This window comes from Anarhichas minor, unplaced genomic scaffold, assembly GCF_050575085.1.
Source record: "Anarhichas minor isolate MPS153535 unplaced genomic scaffold, ASM5057508v1 ptg000014l, whole genome shotgun sequence".
NCBI classification, from domain to species: domain Eukaryota; kingdom Metazoa; phylum Chordata; class Actinopteri; order Perciformes; family Anarhichadidae; genus Anarhichas; species Anarhichas minor.
In genome coordinates, this window is record NW_027466460.1 from 15,229,859 (window position 1) to 15,254,499 (window position 24,641).

Here is a 24,641-nt window from a genome sequence, read left to right on the forward strand (position 1 = left end):
ATTTCTTGTTTGAAAGAAGTAATGCACCAGTGTGTAGAAATACTCAAAATCGTTCTTACAAAAAAAGTACAACTGTATCAGTAATAAAATGTACTTAACGTTCCAAAAGTAAAAGTACGCATTATGCAGAATGGCCCATATCAGAATATGAGTAAAACTATTACTGATGTATTTATGTGTTCATCTGTTTAAAATTGCAGCTGGTAAAGATGGAGTTATTCCTATTTAGTCAATAACTGTACTTAATTACAAATTCATGTTATATATACTTTACTTTCCATTTCAGCTGAAGCGTGAACGGTTCGATCCCCGGCTCCAATAGTCCATGTTGATGTGTCCTCGATGCCTACAGTGACTGAATGTTGTATGAATGTTAGTTAGTCCTGATGGGCAGGTGGCACCTTGCATGGTAGCCCCTGCTATCAGTGTGTGAATGTGTGAATGATGACATGTAGTGTTAAAGCACTTTGAGTGGTCTGATGACTAGAAAAGCTCGACACAAGTACAGTCCATTCACCATTTATCTTGACGGCTGTTTGAATGAAAAGACCTTAAACTTGCTATAGGGCTGAAGATGAGTCGGAGCAAATCAACACCTTTTCCTATCTAGTTATTTCCCCCCATCATAGTAAAACCAGCACTGACATTATCTCCACTGTGTTAACCCCAAAATGATTGGATCTTCTTCTGTTGATTCCTCTTCCTTTAGCTGGTGTTGCCGCCCCATATCCTGTCTCTCCTGTCTCAGGTTTCTTAGGACCATCCGTGTAAAATCACGATACTCTTTCATTACATAATATTCAAATGCACTTAACAAATCAATTTAATCTTTTTCTGTCCTTTTCAACCTCTAACAAATACCAGTCTATGTCAGGCCACACAAGTGTCCATGGAGCCACCACCGGGTAAACTACTGAGGGGCTTATAACCAACAAAATTTTTTTTTACCTACAAAATAAAAGCCTCTATAAATTATTCCCATCTTTAGTTACCTTCCATCTTTTCCTTATGTAATGGGTGTGGGTTGGACATGGAAGAAAAGACGACTCAATTGATTGTTTTCCAACATTTATTTACTTCTGCAGAAGACAAAATTCAACCCATTAACTGCCTTCTGATCTTTTTCTGCTCCTCTGCTCCCTCAGCAATAAGTAAAATGACAATGTGTGATTTCATTCTTGTTTTTTACATTTAGATACATTATTTTGATATTACAGTATGTACTAAGCTCAGGATGCACATTACTAGAAAAGGGATATTATATTACCAGGAAAACACCTAACCTAAATCATAACAACACATTCCCTCAAAACCATTAAAAACAATATATACAAGAGGAAAAACAGGGACACCTGGTGGGTAAAGTGAAAAGGTGCGTAGGACTGAGTGACTAAACAGAGACAACAGAAACTATAACATTACACAAAGGAAAACACACACTTGCAGAAGTCAATGCATCAACACATGAATTGCCTTCTGGTATTTTTCTGAAATTCTGGATCTAAACATGCAAAATAACTTTATACAAGAAGATATTTACATCAGCAAACAAGCAAAACTTGTATTTGAACAGTAAAAACAACACTATGAAGCTGGGTAATGTTACAATATTAACAGAAAGCAAAGTGTCTTGAATGTTACACCCTTCCAATAAATCATTACCTTAACTTGGTTTAGGGCTGTGTGTGTGACCTGTGACCTGTGTTCTTAGACCAAGAATTCACTGACCATCTGAAAAGAGGTGTGGCAGCTGGGCCAAAAAAAGGGAAACCGGGGCCCCTTTCTGGAGCCAGACCTGGGAGTGAAGCTTGCTGGTGAGGGTCTGGTTTCCGGGACGTGAGACATATGGTTCGACCAGGAACAACCCGAAAAATCTACATTGAGCCGCCGCCCTATGGGCCCACCGTTTAGAGGGATATGCAGAGGGGTGATTGGGTAAAACGGCTAAAGGGGATTCTTTCCTCTGTGAGTTTTCATGTGTACCTTTAGATCTGCGTTGCGCATAAATCTTTGATCACAAACTGAGCAGCTGAAAGGTTTCTCTCCTGTGTGGGTTCTCATGCGTCTCTTAAAACTTTTGTTTTGTGCTGAATTACAAACTCAGAACAAATTTATGATTGAAGGATTGCCTCCGCACGGCTCTCAATATGGCAACAAGGGTGCAACAGTTCACGACAACATTTTCTTCCAGGTGAGCGTGCCCCGGACCCCTCTAGAAAACCAACACTAACTAGAAAATAAAAACTCAATTAGTCTACTGGATCAAACTAAAGACAGTACTAAGCTCCCTGCCAACGTGTGGAGGCGTCACCTTAAACAAAGCATGGATCTCTCAGAGCAATCAAGGATAATTGTGTCACTAATCGCAAGCGGGGGCTAATTGTGTGTGAGGACAGGGTTTTGAGGGAAACGATTCAAAATCTGAACGTGGAATCAATAAGCAATGCTCTCAAATTAAAACATGCTTTTGAATAAAGATAGTAAAAAGCACCATATTTCTTCCCCTGCGTTATGTGGTGTGTCAGATTTACCTTTTGTAACCACTAAAGCCTGTTGTCTCTTGTATGATTAATTATGTGTGACTTCAGATTTGACTTGTGCCGATATCTTTTATCACACACTGAGCAGCTGAAAGGTTTCTCTCCTGTGTGGATTCTCATGTGTATCTTTAAATGTGAACGATCGTTAAAAGATTTCTTACAGACTGAGCAGCTGAAAGATTTCTCTCCTGTGTGGGTTCTCATGTGTCTGTTTAAATTTGAACGATCGTTAAAAGATTTCTTACAGACTGAGCAGCTGAAAGGTTTCTCTCCTGTGTGGATTCTCATGTGCGTCTGTAAAGTTGAACAATCGTTAAAAGATTTCTTACAAACTGAGCAGCTGAAAGGTTTCTCTCCTGTGTGGGTTCTCATGTGTCTCTGTAAAGTTGAACAATCGTAAAAAGATTTCTTACAAACTGAGCAGCTGAAAGGTTTCTCTCCTGTGTGGATTATCATGTGTTTCTGTAAAGTGTAACCCCGGTTAAAAGATTTCTTACAAACTGAGCAGCTGAAAGGTTTCTCTCCTGTGTGGGTTCTCATGTGTCTCTGAAAATTTGAACAATCGTTAAAAGATTTCTTACAAACTTTGCAGCTGAAAGGTTTCTCTCCTGTGTGGGTTCTCATGTGTTTCTGTAAAACTGAACCCTGGTTAAAAGATTTCTTACAAACTTTGCAGCTGTAAGGTTTCTCTCCTGTGTGGGTTCTCATGTGTATCTTCAGATCTCCACTCGTGCCAGTTGTTTTCCCACACTCGGAGCATGTAAACCGTTTCTCACCAGCACTACATCTTGAATCATCAGGTTTCAAAGAGTTTAAACCTGACTGAGGTTCTCTGGTCTCCTTCCAATCACCACTGTCATCAGTGTCAGAAGATCCTCCAGTCTTGTCAGCATTATCTGGTTCTGGATGTCTATCTGGATCCGAGTTCCTGTCTGGTTCTGGTCCTCCACAGTCCTCTCCTTCAGCATCTGTTTCCATCAGTTCAGTTTGTCTTTGATGAAGCTGTGAGGACTGAGCTTCCTCTTCATCATTTTCACTCTTCACAGGAGTGAATGAGAACTTGACATCAGCCTCCTCCAGACCTTGAAGCTGCTCTCCCTCCTGACTGGTCCAGAGTTCCTCCTGTTCCTCTTTAACGTGTGGGGGCTCTGGGTCCTCCTGTTCCTCTTTAATGTGTGGGAGCTCTGGGTCCTCCTGTTCCTCTTTAATGTGTGGGGGCTCTGGGTCCTCCTGTTCCTCTTTAATGTGTGGGGGCTCTGGGTCCTCCTGTTCCTCTTTAATGTGTGGGGGCTCTGGGTCCTTCTGTTCCTCTTTAATGTGTGGGGGCTCTGGGTCCTCCTGTTCCTCTTTAATGTGTGGGGGCTCTGGGTCCTCCTGTTCCTCTTTAATGTGTGGGGGCTCTGGGTCCTCATGTTCCTCTTTAATGTGTGGGGGCTCTGGGTCCTCATGTTCCTCTTTAATGTGTGGGTCCTCATGTTCCTCTTTAATGTGTGGGGGCTCTGGGTCCTTCTGTTCCTCTTTAATGTGTGGGGGCTCTGGGTCCTTCTGTTCCTCTTTAATGTGTGGGGGCTCTGGGTCCTCATGTTCCTCTTTAATGTGTGGGGGCTCTGGGTCCTTCTGTTCCTCTTTAATGTGTGGGGGCTCTGGGTCCTCATGTTCCTCTTTAATGTGTGGGGGCTCTGGGTCCTCCTGGTCCAGACTGGAGCTCCACTCCTGCTGCTCAGGGGGAACCTCTTCTTGACCCACCAACAGCTGCTGGACGTCTGCAGGAAAACAGTAAACACACACAGAGACGTTACAAAGAAATATTAGTATTGAGTAAATAGTCTCCTGTAGGTACACTTTATTTCCTGCCATCATCAGTATTCGCGCGAGTAGATTACATACAAAGTCTATGCAGAGACGCGATGAGACTGGAGCGACACGAATTTGCGATGGCGCGATTGACGCAAATTTGCGTCAAACGCATGAGTTGAAATTTTTCAACTTCGGCGAAATATTCGCGTTACGGCCCGGCGCGATAGCCTAGCAGCGCTGAGATGTTTCTCCTGTCATCACTGACTACCGTTATTGAATCGGGAAATAAATACTGTAGCCGTCTGTGTTCACCCAGAGCTCTACGATACCTCATATCAATAGAGACCGGACCAAACTATGTGTATAAATGTGCGTGTGTAAACCATATGGTACAAACAATGAATAGACGCTGCCGTATTTACGTCTACATGACGTTATTCTGAGTGTTGGTGGAGCTGCTACAATGTTAGCATAGCCTAGCACCGATCCATCCGAGCTCCATTGAGAAGACAAGTACAAATCGGCATCATTACGTAGTTATTTCGGAGTCCCTTTTTGTCGGTTTATTGCCATTAAATCACAGCCAAATCAGTTTATTTTGTGTTCATACAGCTGTAGTAAACAGCGACCTGTGGCTTGCTAGACACAGTGAATACACTTCGATTAAAATCCACGGAGCTCCTCTGGACAATATTATGAACCCAGACATGATGGCGTTTAGATTCCCAGGATATCTGTGACTTCCACAACACGTACTAAGCAGAAATAGGTTATTTTTTTTCCATGGTTAATGGCAGACAGTTGAACGGCTTTCAGGGCAATAAGCCACGCCCCCTCTCGCGTGAATTAACACAAATAGTCTCCGGCGAGACTGGCGGCGTGAATGACGTTTGGTGTGAACACGGCATTACACTCCCTGTGAACCACCAACAGCTGCTGGACGTCTGCAGGAAAACAGTAAACACACACTGAGACGTTACAAAGAAATATTAGTGTTGAGCAAATAGTCTCCTGTAGATACACTTTATTTCCTGCCATCATTCCCTCTTACACTCCCTGTGCACAGTTACCAAACAGACTTGTCTAGAGACTGCTCTCAGGAACCTAGAGGTCCCAGGGTGGTCTCTGTTATTATTTAAATAATCCTATTGAATAATTGTATGATTATCAATAATTAAATTGTTATACTTGCCAGTAACCAGGTCTGTATGTGTCATGATAACAAGGTCTATCTATGTTGTATGATTGTTTAATTCATTCTATCATTGATCAAGTTGTATTCAGTGATTTATATCCAACCGTTTGGTACCGTTCTGCAGCTGAGACAGTGCAGATTTAAAATATGGAAGAATTAAATAGACTATGGCCCTTTCTTAATATGCGTACTTCTCTGTACTTGTGAACTCGTGGACTTGTGAAACGTCATCAGCCTCAGCCCAAGTACTGTTCCAATTCAAAGTTCACATCAAGCCAAGTCCAAATGCGCGGATGTGGCTCGCTCCGCCCATTTTACCGGGCATGCATCGGAGGTGACTTGTTTGTATTTGGGACAGCCAAATATCCCAGAATGCATTTCACTCCAGATAGCGGAAACAATGGCGGAGGAGAAACCCCACAACTGTAAATTGAAACTTTATACAATATTAAACTACATTCGTTTTTCTTTGGGTGTACGAAGTAAACTGTCATGTCTACCTAAAAGTGGGAGGACAGGTTACGAAGAAGAACAATGGCTAGACTAGTTTAAAAAAAGTGTAATGTTAAGACAGACTTACAAAGCAAGAGAGACATGCTAATAAGGCACGTCTCCTCTCCATCCTCCGCCGCATCTTGGCTCGTCTTTCACGGATTCGCCTCCCGAGTTCGGACGCCTCCTCTTTGGCTTCTTGATAAAGATGACCGGCCGCAACCGCAATCTTCCCAACCCGATCCATTGTTTGTTTGTTTGTTTATGTTTATATATATATATATATATATATATATATATATATATATATATATATAAAATAACTTTTATATCAAATATCTTTTTGCGCTCTTCTTTTTTAATTCACGTATATGTTACAACCAACCTACAACCCACAACCCTTTTCCCGACACCGGCTCTTTAAATATGCGTGCGTGAAGAAAGACCGGCCAACGTGGTGAAGTCACCAAGTAAGCTGCCGTTCCAATTCTCCGTACTTTTGGAGTATGGACTTGAAGTCTGGACTCCAAGTCCAGACTCCGAAAGTTCACAAGTCCGTACTTGTGAACTTGGTTATTGAGAAAGGCCCAAAGTTCACATCAAGCCAGGTCCAAATGCCCGGATGTGGCTTGCTCCGCCCATTTTAGCGGGGATGCATCGGAGGTGACTTGTCTAGACTTGGGACAGCCAAATATCCCAGAATGCATTTTGCACCAGCAACAGGAAACAATGGCGGAGGAGAAATCACACAACTGGAAGTTGAAACCTTTCGAAATACTACTGTTGTTAAGTCACGAAAAGTAATTTTGGGATGTTTTGAGGCGAGAAGTTAGTTGTTTAAGCATCACATCTGTGGTCGGTTTGTCAAGATTCAGCCGATTTAAAAATCTGCTCCGACGATTTCGGAGATGTGAGGTGTTGCTAGCGGGACCGGCAGTAAACCAGCACCGGGGGCTCAGCGCTCATGTTACCCGCCTAGAACTGCCTGATCTCGGCAATAAACCCCGCCAGAACCGGGGGCTCAGCGCTCATGGTACCCGCCTAGAAAAGCCTGATCTCGGCGAGTCTTTTTGAAACTTGCCGCTGGTATTAACGTCTCTGTAGCGTTTTCCTCGTCGGCAAAGAGTACAGCAATTCACATTATTGATCAAATATTGGTCTATTTCCGGGCTTTTTTGGGCTATCAAAGTGCCCGTAACATAGCACCACGAATAGACGAACATTACATTTCAAGCGCCGGCTGAGGTGACCGAGGTTCCTCGGATAACGGCTCACTTGACCGCAGAGAGTGGTTCGGTGTTCCCGCCATACGCTGCACCCCCTTTCCAGTGTATCAATGGACGCAGATAATATAATATTTGAATCAACTCTTATGTGACCATGAACATATGAATCATTTTAGAATTCAACATGCTGCAAAATCTACGTGGTGTTATGAAAGACAACAAACTTTACTTTACCAGTTAGTCGCTGGTTGACTAAACATCTCAGCATTTGGACTTCAGACATTTTCACAAGAACACAGACACGTTTCCTCCAGACAAACTCCGGAAGATATACCGAGACGGACTGTTGTGCGTTAATAAAAGGTCCGAGTAGCACCAACAAGCGTGTGAACATGTAGTTCCACATGTAGATACAAAAAGTATGAGGTGACCGTAACAGTTGTACTTGTATAATATAATTGATAAAATATATACTATTACAACGAAGCATAAGAACTATTTAAACATTGAGGTAACATTTGTCTATTCGATGTCTGCAATCTTGTATATGTATTTTAACAACTCTCACTTGATGTACTGTTTCTATTTTAAACTTTATGTTTATTGGTTGTTGACTCTGGCTTCTGTTTTTTTCTTCAGTACTTTTTTTTAATATATTATAATATTTTATATTCATTGGATTAAAAACTGGCAGTTTAGAATCATTGTTTATTGAAGAAGACTCCAACTCTGATAGAGTAGATGTTTACAAATGGTCACTGTTAACGTACAATCATGAAGAAATGCATGCTGGGTAGCTCCCGACTAGCAGATTTATACCTCACTAACACAAATCTGAACGAGACGCACACATGAAATCGTATGACAGCAGGCAAAGAGCTCTAATGCCAGAATTTCATTATCAACTCTCTATTTTGGGTCAAGACTGTAACTTTAATGCTGATTTAAGTGTTTTTTTTACTTGTTTTGTACTTTATATAAATGTGAAATTCACTGAACTAGCAGAATTTTACTCTGAAATGATTATTTACTGCTCTTATGGCAATTAATAAGTGAGATACGCACAATTACTATTTATTTATATTTTATTCTATTGCATCAGTTATTAGATGTTGACTAACTGGAGCTCTTTATTGAGTTCATTTTGAAGGAAAACAAATACTTCAAGCATTTCTTTACCCTGAAGATGAATACCGCATTAAAGAGATTTTCTTATCTTTGATTTAGTGAATGAAGTTGATATTCACTGAATGCAGGAAATACCTGCATCCAGCTTATTGGTGCATTAACGCCACCTAGTGCTCCGGAGAGTGGATCAGACAATAGACTGACATTATTTCACACAAAACAAACATCATCCAAAAAATCTCCACACATACCACATTAACCTATATTTTATCCTCCATGTTTTACACAATAGTATGTCCAAAAAGTCATAGTCATAGTATAGTATGTCCAAAAAAGTGATAAAAATGTAATTTAGTATGTTGAAAAGTCGAAAAAGTCTGAGTATAATACGTTGAAAACATCGACATTTGACACTGTGTAAACCCCAAAATGATTGGATCTTCTTCTGTTGATTCCTCTTCCTTTAGCTGGTGTTGCTGCCCCATATCCTGTCTCTCCTGTCTCAGGTTTCTTAAGACCATCCGTGTAAATCTGTGTAAAATCACGATACACTTGAGGGGCTTATCCTCCGATCAAACACTTCGGATTCTCTTGCGTCCACCCGACCAAAGTGATCCCTCTGACTCCTCCCACTCTCCCAGACCACCTGAAACGCTCCTTTTGCAGGGTGAGAATCATTGTCCCTGTAAATTAGCCCAGTAGTTTGCCATCAGTTGCTTTCTCCTTAAATCCAGCGGTGTGTTTCCCATTTCTACCTGCAGGGCAGGTTCTGCTGCAACTTGGTGGCTAACCTACAAAATAAAAGCCTCTATAAATTATTCCCATCTTTAGTTACCTTCCATCTTTTCCTTATGTAATGGGTGTGGGTTGGACATGGAAAAAATAAAACTGAATTGATTGTTTTCCAACGTTTATTTACTTCTGCAGAAGACAAAATTCAACCCATTAACTGCCTTCTGATCTTTTTCTGCTCCTCTGCTCCCTCAGCAATAAGTAAAATGACAATGTGTGATTTCATTCTTGTTTTTTACATTTAGATACATTCTTTTGATATTACAGTATGTACTAAGCTCAGGATGCACATTACTAGAAAAGGGATATTATATTACCGGGAAAACATCTAACCTAAATCATAACACATTTCCTCAAAACCATTAAAAACAATATATACAAGAGGACAAACAGGGACACCTGGTGGGTAAAGTGAAAAGGTGCGTTGGACTGGGTGACTAAACAGAGACAACAGAAACTATAACATTACACAAAGGAAAACACATACTTGCAGAAGTCAATGCATCAACACATGACTTGACTTCTGGTATTTTTCTATAGTTCTGGATCTAAACATGCAAAATAACTTTATACAAGAAGATATTTACATCAGCAACACTTTTATTCTAACGGTAACAACAACACTATGACGTTGGGTACCGTTAAAATAGTAACAGAAAGCAACGTGTCTTAAATGTTAAACCCTTCCAATAAATCACCGTAATGTGGTTTAGGGCCGTGTGTGTGACCTGTGACCTGTGTTCTCAGACCAAGAATTCACTCAACATCTGAAAAGAGTTGTGGCAGCTGGGCCGAAAAAAGGGAAACCGGGGCCTCTTTCTGGAGCCAGACCTGGGAGTGGAGCTTGCTGGTGAAGGTCTGGTTAAAGGGGCGTGAGACATATGGTTCGACCAGGAACAACCCAAAAAAATCTACATTGAGCCGCCGCCCTATTGGTCACCAATCACCGCTCGAAGGGATATGCAGAGGGGTGATTGGGTAGAAGAGCTAAAGGGGATTCTTTCATGTGTGGGTTTTCATGTGTAGCTTTAGAGCTCTGTTGCGCATAAATCTTTTATCACAAACTGAGCAGCTGAAAGGTTTCTCTCCTGTGTTGATTCTCATGCGTTTCCTAAAACTTTTGTTATGTTCTGAATTACAAACTCAGAACAAATGTATGATTGAAGGATTACCTCCGCACGGCTCTCAATATGGCAACAAGGGTGCAACAGTTCACAACAACATTTTCTTCCAGGTGAGCGTGCCCCGGACCCCTCTAGAAAACCAACACTAACTAGAAAATAAAAACTCAATTAGTCTACTGGATCAAACTAAAGACAGTACTAAGCTCCCTGCCAATGTGAGGAGGCGTCACCTTAAACAAAGCATGGATCTCTCAGAGCAATCAAGGTTTATTGTGTCACTAATCGCAAGTGGGGGCTAATTGTGTGTGAGGACAGGGTTTTGAGGGAAACAATTCAAAATCTGAAAATGGAATCAATAAGCAATGCTCTCAAATTAAAACATGCTTTTGAATAAAGATAGGAAAAAGCACCATAGTTCTTCCCCTGCATTATGTGCCATGTGGTGTGTCAGATTTACCTTTTGTATACAAACAGAACCACTAAAGCCGGTTGTCTCTTGTATGAGTAATTATGTGTGACTTCAGAGCGTACTTGTGCCGATATCTTTTATCACAAACTGAGCAGCTGAAAGGTTTCTCTCCTGTGTGTGTTCTCATGTGTATCTTTAAATGTGAACGATCGTTAAAAGATTTCTTACAGACTGAGCAGCTGTAAGGTTTCTCTCCTGTGTGGATTCTCATATGTCTGTTTAAACTTGAATGATCGTGAAAAGATTTCTTACAAACTTTGCAGCTGTAAGGTTTCTCTCCTGTGTGGATTCTCATGTGCGTCTGTAAAATTGAATGATCGTGAAAAGATTTCTTACAAACTGAGCAGCTGAAAGGTTTCTCTCCTGTGTGGTTTCTCATGTGTGTCTGTAAATTTGAATGACGGTTAAACGGTTTCTTACAAACTGAGCAGCTGAAAGGTTTCTCTCCTGTGTGGTTTCTCATGTGTGTCTGTAAATTTGAATGACGGTTAAAAGATTTCTTACAAACTGAGCAGCTGAAAGGTTTCTCTCCTGTGTGGATTATCATGTGTCTCTGTAAATTTGAACCCCAGTTAAAAGATTTCTTACAAACTTTGCAGCTGAAAGGTTTCTCTCCTGTGTGGGTTCTCATGTGTTTCTTCAGATCTCCACTCGTGCCAGTTGTTTTCCCACACTCAGAGCATGTAAACAGTTTCTCACCAGCACTACATCTTGAATCACTGACATGGACTTCATCAGGTTTCAAATAATTTAAACCTGACTGAGGTTCTCTGGTCTCCTTCAAATCATCACTGTCAGAAGAGTCTCCAGTCTTCTCATCAGTATCTGGTTCTGGATATCCATCTGGATCTGAGTTCCTGTCTGGTTCTGGTCCTCCACAGTCCTCTCCATCAGCATCTGTTTCCATCTGTTCAGTTTGTCTTTGATGAAGCTGTGAGGACTGAGCTTCCTCTTCATCATCTTCACTCTTCACAGGAGTGAATAAGAACTTGACATCAGCCTCCTCCAGCCCTGGAAGCTGCTCTCCCTCCTGACTGGTCCAGAGTTCCTCATGTTCCTCTTTAATGTGTGGGGGCTCTGGGTCATCCTGTTCCTCTTTAATGTGTGGGGGCTCTGGGTCATCATGTTCCTCTTTAATGTGTGGGGGCTCTGGGTCCTCATGTTCCTCTTTAATGTGTGGGGGCTCTGGGTCATCCTGTTCCTCTTTAATGTGTGGGGGCTCTGGGTCATCCTGTTCCTCTTTAATGTGTGGGGGCTCTGGGTCATCCTGTTCCTCTTTAATGTGTGGGGGCTCTGGGTACTCCTGTTCCTCTTCAATGTGTGGGGACTCTGGGTCCTCCTGGTACAGACTGGAGCTCCACTCCTGCTGCTCAGGGGGAACCTCTTCTTGAACCACCAACAGCTGCTGGACGTCTGCAGGAAAACAGTAAACACACACAGAGACGTTACGAAGAAATATTAGTATTGAGCAAATAGTTTCCTGTAGATACTTTTATTTCCTGCCATCATTCCCTCTTACACTCCCTGTGCACAGTTACCAAACAGACATGCCGACACAAATTGTAAAGACAACGCACCAGCAGCAATGAGGTCATCAATAGTTTACATGGCAAAAAATTGTGGCACTACCAACATTGTTAAGAAGTATTCAAAGAACCTGCATCCTCCATAAAGTGCGGCTGAGATGTGATCATGTGGGCAGTTATAGTTGACTAATGTACGTAAACCTGCCACCGTAGAAACAGTGGATAGAACCTTCAGAAGCAGCCACAACGTAACCGTGGACGTGCATCATCGGTGCGCTCTGTTTCTGAACCAATAGCACTCCACCTTGGTAGTCAGCCGTAGAGAACATCCACGTAAACATGATGAAACTGAAATGTGACAACAACAACAATGACACAATCTGAACTAATAAACCGTCTAGAGACTGCTCTCAGGAACCTAGAGGTCAGGTTTGAACCCCCCCACCCCCCTGATCCCAGGGTGGTCCCTGTTATTGATATATTTTAAATAATCCTATTGATGTTAATAATTGTATGATTATCAATAATTAAATTGTCATACTTGCCAGTAACCAGGTCTGTATGCGTCATAATAACAAGGTCTATCTATGTTGTATGATTGTTTAATTCATTCTATCATTGATCAGCTTGTATTCAGTGATTTATATCCAACTGTTTGGTACCGTTCTGCAGCTGAGACAGTCCAGATTTAAAATATGGAAGAATTAAATAGACTATGGCCCTTTCTCAATATGCGTACTTCTCTGTACTTGTGAAACGTCATCAGTCTCAGCCCAAGTACTGTTCCAATTCAAAGTTCACATCAAGCCAGGTCCAAATGCCCGGATGTGGCTTGCTCCACCCATTTTAGCGGGGATGCATCGGAGGTGACTTGTCTAGACTTGGGACAGCCAAATATCCCAGAATGCATTTTGCACCAGCAACAGGAAACAATGGCGGAGGAGAAATCACACAACTGGAAGTTGAAACTTTTCGAAATACTACTGTTGTTAAGTCACAGTAAGTAATTTTAGGATATTTTGAGGCGAGAAGTTAGTTGTTTAAGCATCAAATCTGTGTTCGGTTTGTCAAGATTCAGCCGATTTAAAAATCTGCTCCGACGATTTTGGAGATGTGAGGTGTTGCTAGCGGGACCGGCAGTAAACCAGCACCGGGGGCTCAGCGCTCACGTTACCCGCCTAGAACTGCCTGATCTCAGCAGTAAACCCCGCCAACACCGGGGGCTCAGCGCTCATGGTGCTCGCCTAGAACAGCCTGATCTCGTCGAGTCTTTTTGAAACTTGTCGCTGGTATTGACGTCTCTGTAGCGTTTTCCTCATCGGCTAAGAGTACAGCAATCCGGATCTGATCCACATACATCTCAATGAATTAGAATATCATCGAAAAGTTAATTTATTTCAGTAATTCAAGTCAAAAAGTGAAAGTCAAATATTATATAGATTCATTACAGACAGGGTGATATATTTCAAGACTTTATTGCTTTTAATTTTGATGATTATGGCTTACAGCTAATGAAAACCCAAAATTCAGTATCTCAGAAAATTTGAATATATATATATATATAAGACTGTTGAAGAAAATCATCATATAATTTAGGATTGAACTGAACACATTTGGTTCATAAAAACATTCTTAGGAAGAGATTAAGGCACGCCAGACAAATTGTAATCTATCACTCCAATGTGTGTCCAAACATTTCCCGTACACGAATTGTGTGTTCTGCCAAAAGGTTATCTTGACCCAAACAAAGTCATGAGAGCATGACATAGTGAAGAGACCAGATGTGTTTTGTTTGTGGTTCAACCCACTGGTTTGATTGGTGGAAACGGACTTAAAGGGGGGTGAATTTTGACTATAAAAGTAATCCGTGAAAAGTAATACATCGGATTTGCTGAACTCATTGTATGTTGGCGTGTGCTTATTAAAACACTTCCCGCTGGGTTGCAGCTTCAATTCGTCGTCTCTTCTCGTCATTTTGCCACAACATAATTGGCGCCCCAACGTGAGTTTGAGTCGAGGCCGAGGCATCTTCCACTTCTTCAGCCAACCGACAATCACGCGAGAGGCCACGTATCAGGTAGGAGATTTTCATATCTCACCATAGATTTATTTCTGTATAGCGTGATTCTCGCTTGTGTGATAGGGTGGGAGTGTCTGGGGTCCCCTCAACGGAATCCACGCTCTTTGGCGGAGGAGGAGAGAGGCAGACTGGTGTTAGCGGATAAAAAACTAAAAGTTGAAATGTTGAAATAATTCAATTTGATCTCTAGCTGTAAAAAGAGAGCTCTCTGTAGAAGACGCGTGCGCGGCACTGTGTTTTCCGGATGCCTGGATGTGGCCGTAAGCGAAAACTCTGAGCGCTCCGTGAATCTCTCAAGCTCAAGCGACTGTTGTGCGCTGATGATAAGCGACTGTTGTGCGCTGATGATAAGCGACTGTTGTGCGCTGATGATAAGCGACTGATGATAAGAGACTGTTGTGCGCTGATGATAAAGCTATTTCTGCAAAAAAGGTTAAAGAACTCCATTGGGAGTAGGATACGTCGGTCCTAAAACAAACCCTCTCAGGAGGCCTTCTCTGAGCTCGAGAGAAGTACAAAAGGACTGGCTTAGATTTATATATAACTAAACTAGAATATAGGGAATCTGTTAAGAGTGGTTTCTGTCTTAGGCAGGAAGCTACGCTGACAAGAGACTCAGAAGTTATGTGCAGAAATCTAATGAGCAGGAAAAGTAATATCTAACTAATAGACAATAGAATGACTGAATACAGTTTGAAAGTGTGCACACGACTGTAACCTACTGACATTACTGATAAAGTAATACTATAAAGGAGAGAGTGATAAAGGGAAGAGACATAACTCCCTATAAAAACCCTGAGTTGATAAGGGTGAAATAACGAGGACATTTGTAACTGTCACAAGCAGACCAACAATAAGAATCTCTCCTTAACAAAGACTTGAGTACAAGCAATACAAATAAAGCTTACACATAGTCAAAGTCTGACATTGGAAAAAGAAGATAAGAAATAAAGACCTGAACTAAAACTGACTGACAGACTGAGACCGCTGACTATTAATGATTAATACACCCGGGTGGCTTTGCTCGTTTGTTTGTTTTTGATTGTTTACCCAGTGATAACGCTTTTGCAACAGTTTCATCGTGATTTTATTAAGTTGCTCTGGTTACAAAGAGACTCTACAGCAGTACACAAGCTCAAAGCTTCCAAAACCATATAGTTCAACTTGTCAATTAGAGTGTATAAAGTTAGTAACACTAGTGTCACAGTGGTTGTATAATTGTAAAGCTTAAAGTAGTTTTTATTTTTCCCTCTGTTAAAAAATAGTAATTGATGGTAGAGGTGAACTGCCGTTTTTCATTTATTAACTTTACTTTTGTATCACAGGGAGCCAAAAATGTAGTAAATGTATTTTTGGTTGGCTTGATTAATGTGTTCAAAGTCAATAAATATATATAGAGTTTGTTTCAATCCATCTGCATATATCCAGATCCTATTCTGTCTGCAGAGAGAAAAAAAAAGAAAAAAAGAAAAGTTCATGCTCCGTGTACTTGGTGGTGGCAGGACGCCCAGATGTGTGTGCGTAAACTCAACTTAGTAGCCAGTATGAACTCTTGCGCTACCTCCCTAGTGTATGATTGGCTGTACGCCCAGATGTTGGGGCCTTACAGGCTCGCTCTCTCTGTACAGAGAGGAGTAGAGTTGTCATACATACAGACAATGATCATACATAGTTCCTAAATAATCAGAGAAAGAGTGTTGATGGAAAGGGGTTGTGGGGGTCACGGGAAGGATTGTTGGTTGCACTTGGTGCATTGCTGACCATCTCAGAACCGCAGTGAAAATCACTGTGCGAAAAGGTTAAAAAGACAATAGAACATAATAAAAGCTATCCATCTATTTATCAGAATTAACAGCACAATAGCTGGACAGATGTGTCCTGGTTAACATGTAGTATTTATAGAAGATTTGGTGTATCCATTCAAGTTGAACTAAGTCTTGACACGAGTGTTTTGAAGATACTGTAAACGACAAACTAGAGAAAATGGGTAAAAGTCAAAGTGAGTCTGAGCAGCTTGATGCTAAGGTCTTACCTCCAATATTAAAATATATGCGGGACAAAGATAATCACACTACCAAACAATTGAAAGAATGGATAAAATGGGTTCCCTGTGTGGTATATTTTCAGGTCTTGCACAATACAGCGAAGACCCCAAGTGTATTTGTCTTAGATGAAAACCAGATGTGCAGGATACCAGGGGCAGAAGGGTGGATGTGTGGAATGATGAGGCCACATACATTCTCTTACGTTCCGCCCAGATGTTACATAACATGTATCCTATATAAAGATGAAGCGAGAGCCCTAGAGGGAGGACTTGCAGATTCGACTTGAGACCTCCGGGCGATCTAGACGTCCGTAATGGCATGTGTTGCTTGTTTGTAATAAACTTTATTATACCAGCAAGAACAGTGTCCACGGAGCATCCTTCCTCATCACTTCAACAGCACTGTCGCATGAAAGATACGACACCTGAAAAAGGCAATTTCAGCCTACAAAAATGTTATTAACTCAGAACTTGTTTAAAGCAGAAGGAGAAAGAGGAAGCAGAAATATATGGAATAATGTCTAAGGGAAAAAGAAAGAGATTAAGAAATAAAGATCAGAAAGACACAAATAAGAAAACAGGGAACAAAAAGAGATAAAATTGATAAAAAAGGAAAATATACTGCCCAACTTTGTTTTGTTCGTGTCCGAGGGACATGGTCAAGTGGACCACAGTGAGGGACCACCGACGCACACACATTACAACACAGAGGGTGAGTTAACTTTAGATTCGGACTATTTAGTATCGTATAGAGTATTACAAACTAGACAAAGACATACCAGATGTATTACAACCTATGTTTGATAAGAAAACACACCATGGTTTCAAATATGTGATGTAAGACAGGTGAGGGGTGCTAGTGTTCAACCAAAATCATGATCCGCCCAATTTCAAAATCTGATTTCCGCTCATTCAAGAAGCAATATCCACTCAATCGAGATATTAATGGTATTACACCTGTTCTTGAGTCTTTATTGAAGGTTGGTATAATAATGTAATGTGATGATTCACCGGTGCACCCACGAGCACCTCAAACTTTAGGCTGCAAATGGTCACAAGGCTAGCCTGTCCAAATTGCAATTTGCTCTCGATAAAGTTTCATATCTGGGACATGTGATCACAGCAGAGGGCAAAACCCTCCCTCCCAAGAGAATACAGACAATTCAAACTGTGCCTAAAACCAAACCAGTCAGAAACAGAGGCATTCCTCTATCCATGATTCATGGTAAACATCTTTATGCGCATGACAAACTGACCTGGACTGACCGCTCGACTGATGCCTTTAATGACAAAGATTTTAATCCTGCTACTCTTTTTCCTACTGCAGCAGATGGAGAGCCACATAACTGTGTTGTTTCTCCTGAACAGGTCTGCACACCGAGACCTGACCTCACAGACACGCCCACCGAATGCTGATTTACAACTGTTAGTGGACGGTTTGGCATCCCGCTTGCCGGACACGGGAGAAGGGTTGGTCGGGTTTGCTGTAGTCTCATCATATGACACTCTGTGCAGCGGTAAGTTGCCAGCACACTTTTCTGCTGTAACGGTAAAATATGTATTAACATGGTCTCTGCATAGTCTCTATATGATATGTCATAATAGCATAAGACGAAGCGCCTGCTGTGACCTAAAACGGTTCCATATAAGGCGATAGCATAAGACGAAACACCTGCTGTGCACCTTCCTGTTTTGCAAAGGAAACGTACCAGACACTGATGCACATGTATGACTTGCCCCCCTCTTTCTGTCTTCTTTTTGATCTTTCTAAGTTAAGCTGAAAACAGGAAACCGTCTGACGCTATAAATAAACATGTACTGAGACTGTTCGGGGGTGCACTCTCACAGGATACTGCGATACGCGTCTGTGAATCTGCTCTCCTTGCTTGCAAGCAATAAATTGACATTACAACTTTGATCATTCATCAAGACTCTACTTATTTGATATTGATTGAAAACCTTCACACTCTTCTCCCGAATAGTCATAGAAATATTCCACAACACTGCTCAAGCTGCAGAACCTGTGGCTCTTACAGAAGTCTGTAAGCTTGCTGCTGACAAAATAGTTAACATCTACACAGACTCTTGCTACGCCTTTGGTGTAGTCAACGACTTTGGCACCTTGTGGAAACACAGAAGCTTTTGGAAATCATCCGGCAAGCCCATTTCTCACCACCGTCTCCTGGCCGACTTGCTAGAAGCCATATTGCTCCTTAAAAATGTCTGTATTATGAAATGTGATGCTCACACTAACGCTTCTGATCCCATTTCAACAGGAATGCTGCAGAGGATGCTGCGACTAAGCAAGCAAAATTTTCAGGCTATTCTTTAGCTCACATGACTTATGCTAGGTGTGCCTACAGAAATATCCCTCACTTATGATGTTCAAGTATTGCAGACATTGGCTACCCCTGCAGAGAGAAAGGGTTGGGCCTCATCTGGTGCAATTTAAAAATTATGAATGGATAAGGGTTTATTATTATTATTAAAATGTTGTCTCTCTTTAACAGTTCAACAGAGATGGAGGTCCGACGTCTGCGTTTCACCTCATCTCAGGAGATTTATTTTGCCATGTTGATGTTAACATTCCCACGCTAGTGTAGCGCACTGAAATATGTCATTTCATATTTCTTGCTAATTTACTATCAGTGTGTCTATGTAAAATCATTTGCTTTAAATATGTGTTTAAGTTCATTCATATTTGTATTACTTCAGTAGGTAATGCTATTAACCACTGAACGGTATGCTTGCTAACTGTAAAAGGAAGAAAGTTGGTGTACTGACCCTTCAGAAGAAAGCGCTGTCGCTTTAAGGGAGTTTAGAGAGAACGTGATGTATGCAGGCTGAAGGAAAAGATGTGCTTGTGCTTAACCGTGGGGTTTGAAAATAAAAGTTGCAAAACGAAGATGGACGTGTTGTTGGACGGTTCATTTTAAGGGTGCGACACTAGCTACAACATGGAGTTGCTTAAAACTCACAAAAACAGCTAATTCCTTAACCTCATCGAGTATGTGATCATATGATGTGCATATGTAAACCATTTTTGCCATTTCGATAAATTGTAAATAATGTAATGGCCATAGGAATGGCCAGAGGGGGGAGTTGTTGTGGCAATTTATCATGTTCTGTTAGATATAACTTCTATCGCAGACTAGGCCATCCGAACTCATCCAATGTAACAACTACCAGTACTCCAACCTTGAGAGCCGTAAGAGCCCAGATGGGGCTCAGCCGTCCTGGAGGAGAGCCAGAAACCATGAATCAGATGAGTACGATGCAACCACACATATTCCAGCCCATGTTAGCCCAGGACCTATGCCAGCATTGCCATTTAAGTTCAAACCAGCCTATCCAGTGTTCAGACAGTTGCACGCTAATGCACGTAGAAAGAGACAACTTCACACCATGTGGAAAGGGGAAGCTAGCACACAGCTGAGGCTGATGTCAGAATGAGCCGAATGTGAAATCCAAATCATGTTTATGATGTACATGTGGAAATAAAAACATTGGCACTTCCTATGTGTGGAGTTCAATGTGGACTCTTGTATGGATCTCAAAAGAAACACGACTATTGAGATCGGTATCCTGAATATCAAGTGTGCAAATTACGATTTACACATCCCAAAATAAGCCTCCCACTAATTCTAAAGCAGATCAATTGGAAGAGTATGAATGTTTTGCCAGTGGTGGATTTGCTACGGATGGGAAAAGGGTTGATATAGGCAATACTACCGGTTACTAAGGTAACCTGTGGTGTCCTGGTTCCCACAGGCTAACATCACTCCTTCGTTCATTAGGAGACCGGTATGGTATGAAAACCCAATACCACGAGACCAAAGTTGTGAAAACATAACTATGACCATTCCCACTCTTCATTTGTTAAATAAACAAACATCAGACATAGCCGACATGTATTGAATGTGTTGTGAAAATGTTTTACTGAATATACTGTTGAAATGGAGAAGAATTCGGGGTTTGAGGCAAGAGCTTAAGGAGAATGCTGGTAGGGGGGGGGTGGTCATGGGATTGGGTAGACCAAATTTTGGGAAAATGGGGGTCTGTATTGGTAAAAGCAGGCATTAGTGCATTAATAGTTTTAATTGTAGCTTTTCTATTGGCATGTTGCATCCCATCCTGAGGAGACAGTGCCAGAGGAGCATGGACAAAGAGATGGGTGTCATGACAAATCTCCAACTGGCTCAGATGATGAACATGATGACGGTTGAGCGAGGGACAAAGGCCCAGTTCGCTCAAATGGTGGTTGGACGACCGGACCTGTTTCCCACTCCGGACTATCTGGAGGACTCAGATGACATGGAGAAAACAGGACTAGGAGGCATCTCAGCATAAAGAGCCTGAACTTTGTTGGAAGTACATACACGTCCAAAATCACCACGTAACAGGTTTTATTATCTTTCCAAACTGTTTCACTATAAATTGAATGTATTATAATCAGATATTTCTACATTCACATATATTCAATGTCACGATTCATAGTCATGATTCATATAGTCTGTGTACAAGTATTATAGCGAAAATACATAGTTTTATCATAGATGTTGCATCTAATGAATACCGATATATTGTTCAATATTTTGCAGAAACTAAAATGTGTGATGTATCAGTTAATATATATGTTTGTAAGCAAGAACAGGTTCACTTCATGCCAGAAGGTGGTCGCTCGGCGGCAAAGGACCGTAAGGGAGTTTTTTCTGTAATGCAACCTGCTGGTTTTTTCGCCCTTATATGAAAGTGAACCTTAGTATTGAGTGATGTTATTTGTATTACCTTACTAACTCAAATGTTCTGTATTGGTATATAATCAAGCACATATAATTGACATACCGTAATCATTTGGCAGGATCATTCTCTGATTCTGTATAATCCATATAATCACTTGTGTTGTTGCAATGCTGTGAGGGATCAACACTTTAGGTTACAGTTCGACCTATTTGACAAAAGTTATATGAAGTTATGGTGGGGGTCAAGTGACCCCCAAATGGGGGATATTTTGAAGAAAATCATCACATAACTTAGGATTGAACTGAACACATTTGGTTCATAAAAACATTCTTAGGAAGAGATTAAGGCACGCCAGACAAATTGTAATCTATCACTCCAATGTGTGTCCAAACATTTCCCGTACACGAATTGTGTGTTCTGCGAAAAGGTTATCTTGACCCAAACAAAGTCATGAGAGCATGACATAGTGAAGAGACCAGATGTGTTTTGTTTGTGGTTCAACCCACTGGTTTGATTGGTGGAAACTGACTTAAAGGGGGGTGAATTTTGACTATAAAAGTAATCCGTGAAAAGTAATACATCGGATTTGTTTGGATTTGCTGAACTCGTTGTATGTTGGCGTGTGCTTATTAAAACACTTCTCGCTGGGTTGCAACTTCAATTCGCCGTCTCTTCTCGTCATTTTGCCACAAGACCAATTAAAAAAAGTATTTTTAATACAGAAATGTTGGCCTACTGAAAAGTATGCGATAACTAAATGATGTGCTTATTATAAATATTCCAAACAAAAACACTTAAAAAATCTAAAAAGTAATTGAAATGAATTATCCATTTTTTGCTTTTTTTGGTCAGACACATATGCAACGCTGATTACCGTAATATGTGTGGTATTTGTTATATATGTACGTTGGTACATAGAGGGTGATAAGAAGATGTACATGGAGGGACTTAGGAGAAGAAAACAGGAAGAGACGCCACAATTATGTTGTCATCATGAACAGAACTCCAACGGAAATGCTTGTATTACAGATCAAAGATTATTATTATTATTAGATAATAATATAATTTTCAAACCCTTTTTCAATTAAAGATCGTACAGAAGTGTAACTTCAGATTCTATTATTGTTGGATTTCATATAATGTACAAAATAATAATGTCTTTGACTTGTTATATCAAATTGGGCAAATTATCGATCAAATATGGGTCTATTTCCGGGGTTTTTGGGCTATCCAAGCACCCGTACCGTAGCACCTCGAATAGACGAGCATTACATTTCAAGCGCCGGCTGATGTGACCGAGGTTCCGCGGACAACGCCTCACTTGACCGCAGAGAGTGGTTCGGTGGTCCCGCCATATGCTGCACCCCCTTTCCAGTGTATAAATGGACCCAAGTAATATAATATTTTAATAAACTCTTGTGTGACATGAGCATATGAATCAGTTCAGAGTTTTTGCTTAGTAAAATATCTTAATTGACTGTCAGTCAGGAATTATTAATTTCCAGCAACCCTCATGTCAAAGAATAAAGACACTTTACGCACAATTTAGGTGTATTTTCCCTTTAACTCACAAGATGCAGGTAGCATGTTTTATACTTAAGGTGAATATAATTAATTTAATCTCATTTCCATTATGCAATATGTATACTTTGGCATCTTATTCTGAAAACCGGATGTTCGTCTGAAGAAACCGAATGCTGTCTCACGGTAATCTTTCCGCTAACTTTCAAAATCCTTCCCTCGCTCGATCTGTGCCGTTTGAATGCGTTTACCGTGAATTTCAGCACATAGGTGCACTAACATGTAAGTGTCTGCTGACTTGAACGCAGTCTGATGTGACCATGAACACATGAATCATTTTAGAATTCAACACGCTGCAAAACCCACGTGGTGTTATCAAAGAGAACAAACTTTACTTTAAGTGTAAATATTTTCTGTCATCTAGAAGCTGAGAGAACAGATCAGAAGAAGAAGAAAAAGATTCATTGAATCAACAGAGTCTCACTCCAAACTACATAGAAACGTTATCAGCCGGAGCATGAACAGAAGAAATAAAGTGAACCAACCTGCTCTGTGTAACCGCAGCTGAGGGTTGAAAACAGCGTCCAGTAGTTTCCTTTGTCGCTCGTTCTGCTCTTTTAAAGCACAGAGTTCCTCCTCGTACTCTGCTATCGTTCTTTCAAACACACCAAATATCTCTTCATCAGCCGCAGTTAGTCGCTGGTTGAGTAAACATCTCAGCAATTGAACTTTAGACATTTTCACTAAACCACGAGGCGTTTCCTCCAGACAAACTCCGGAAGATATACCGAGACGGACTGTTGTGCGTTAGTAAAAGGTCCGAGTAGCACCAACAAGCTTGTGATCATTTAGTTCCACATGTAGATACCAAAATATGTGAAGACCGTAACTGTTGTACTTGTATAATTTAATTGATAAAATATATAATATTACAACGAAGCATAATAACTATTTAAACATTAACATTCCGTTTGTCTTTTCCATATCTACACCACCTTCTGCTCCAGAGAGCGGATCAGACAATAGACTGACAATATTTCACACAAAACAAAACAAACATCAAAAAATCTCCAAACATACAACATTAACCTGTAGTTTATCCTCCATATTTTACATTATAGTATGTGGAGTCATAGTATAGTATGTCCAAAAAATTGAAATATACGTCATAATATAGTATGTCAAAAAAAGTCATTGTAGACTACACCTATCAAGTCTAAGACTCAGTACTCCAGACTGTCCTGCTTTCTGCCAACAATGACATTCCTGCTGCACAGTCACTGGATTCTTAACATAGCTTAAGGTGAGTGTGTATTTACACAGTTATGTGTTGTGTAGTGAGATTTCCATTCGTGAAGGTTTGTACTTTATTCACTCAATTAAAAACATCTGCTCAGGTGATACAAGCATCCACAAAAGCGCATGTCCTCTTTGAATGTGACGTTAATTTGACCTAAATTAGAAACAAATATCCTGGTGAAGGAGGTGAGCAGCATCCTCACCTTCTCTTTAATTAACTACCTCCACCTGGACATGGTGCACTGCGGCCTGAAGGGGGCAGTAGATGGCAGTGGTGGAAGAAGGACTCTGGTCTATTTCTTGTATGAAAGAAGTAATGCACCAGTGTGTAGAAATACTCAAAATCGTTCTTACAAAAAGTAGTAACAATAATAATAATGAAGCATCAGTAATAAAATGTACTTAACGTACCAAAAGTATGCATTGTGCGGAATATGAGTAAAACTATTACTGATGTATTTATGTGTTCATCTGTTTAAAATTGCAGCTGGTAAAGATGGAGTTATTCCTATTTAGTCAATAACTGTACTTAAGTACAAATTCATGTTATATATACTTTACTTTCCATTTCATGAAACTTTCTCCTCCATTACATCTCAGAGGTAAATATTGTACTTTATACTACATTTGTCTGACAGCTTTAGTTACGGTTCTTCATCTCCTTC

The 24,641-nt window shown here is 40.8% G+C and overlaps 1 protein-coding gene and 1 long non-coding RNA gene across 2 annotated transcripts; one reads left to right on the forward strand and one right to left on the reverse strand.

Annotated features, from left to right (window-relative positions):
* Positions 1 to 1,055: 1,055 nt before the first annotated feature.
* Positions 1,056 to 23,469, reverse strand: LOC142950123 (uncharacterized). Its single transcript, XM_076092022.1, has 5 exons — positions 23,223 to 23,469; positions 10,775 to 12,176; positions 10,002 to 10,017; positions 7,485 to 7,593; positions 1,056 to 4,303 (listed from the first exon to the last, which is right to left on the reverse strand). The coding sequence occupies exons 1-5, from the start codon at positions 23,413 to 23,415 to the stop codon at positions 2,544 to 2,546; spliced, it is 3,480 nt and encodes a 1,159-aa protein (XP_075948137.1). The 5' UTR covers positions 23,416 to 23,469; the 3' UTR covers positions 1,056 to 2,543.
* Positions 17,883 to 21,811, forward strand: LOC142949941 (uncharacterized). The gene is made up of 3 exons (XR_012954115.1): positions 17,883 to 17,930; positions 18,690 to 18,764; positions 18,924 to 21,811. It is a non-coding gene; the product is annotated as an uncharacterized LOC142949941 (long non-coding RNA).
* Positions 23,470 to 24,641: the final 1,172 nt, after the last annotated feature.

Bases quoted from the DNA above. Each gene is read 5' to 3' on its own strand.
- LOC142950123 (XM_076092022.1), bottom strand. From the start codon at position 23,415: ATGTCTAAAGTTCAATTGCTGAGATGTTTACTCAACCAGCGACTAACT. The intron at 12,177-23,222 runs GTTGGTTCACTT...GTTTTCCTGCAG, and splicing joins GCTGCGGTTACACAGAGCAG to ACGTCCAGCAGCTGTTGGTG. The intron at 4,304-7,484 runs GTAAAGTAAAGT...GTTTTCCTGCAG, and splicing joins AGTCAACCAGCGACTAACTG to ACGTCCAGCAGCTGTTGGTG.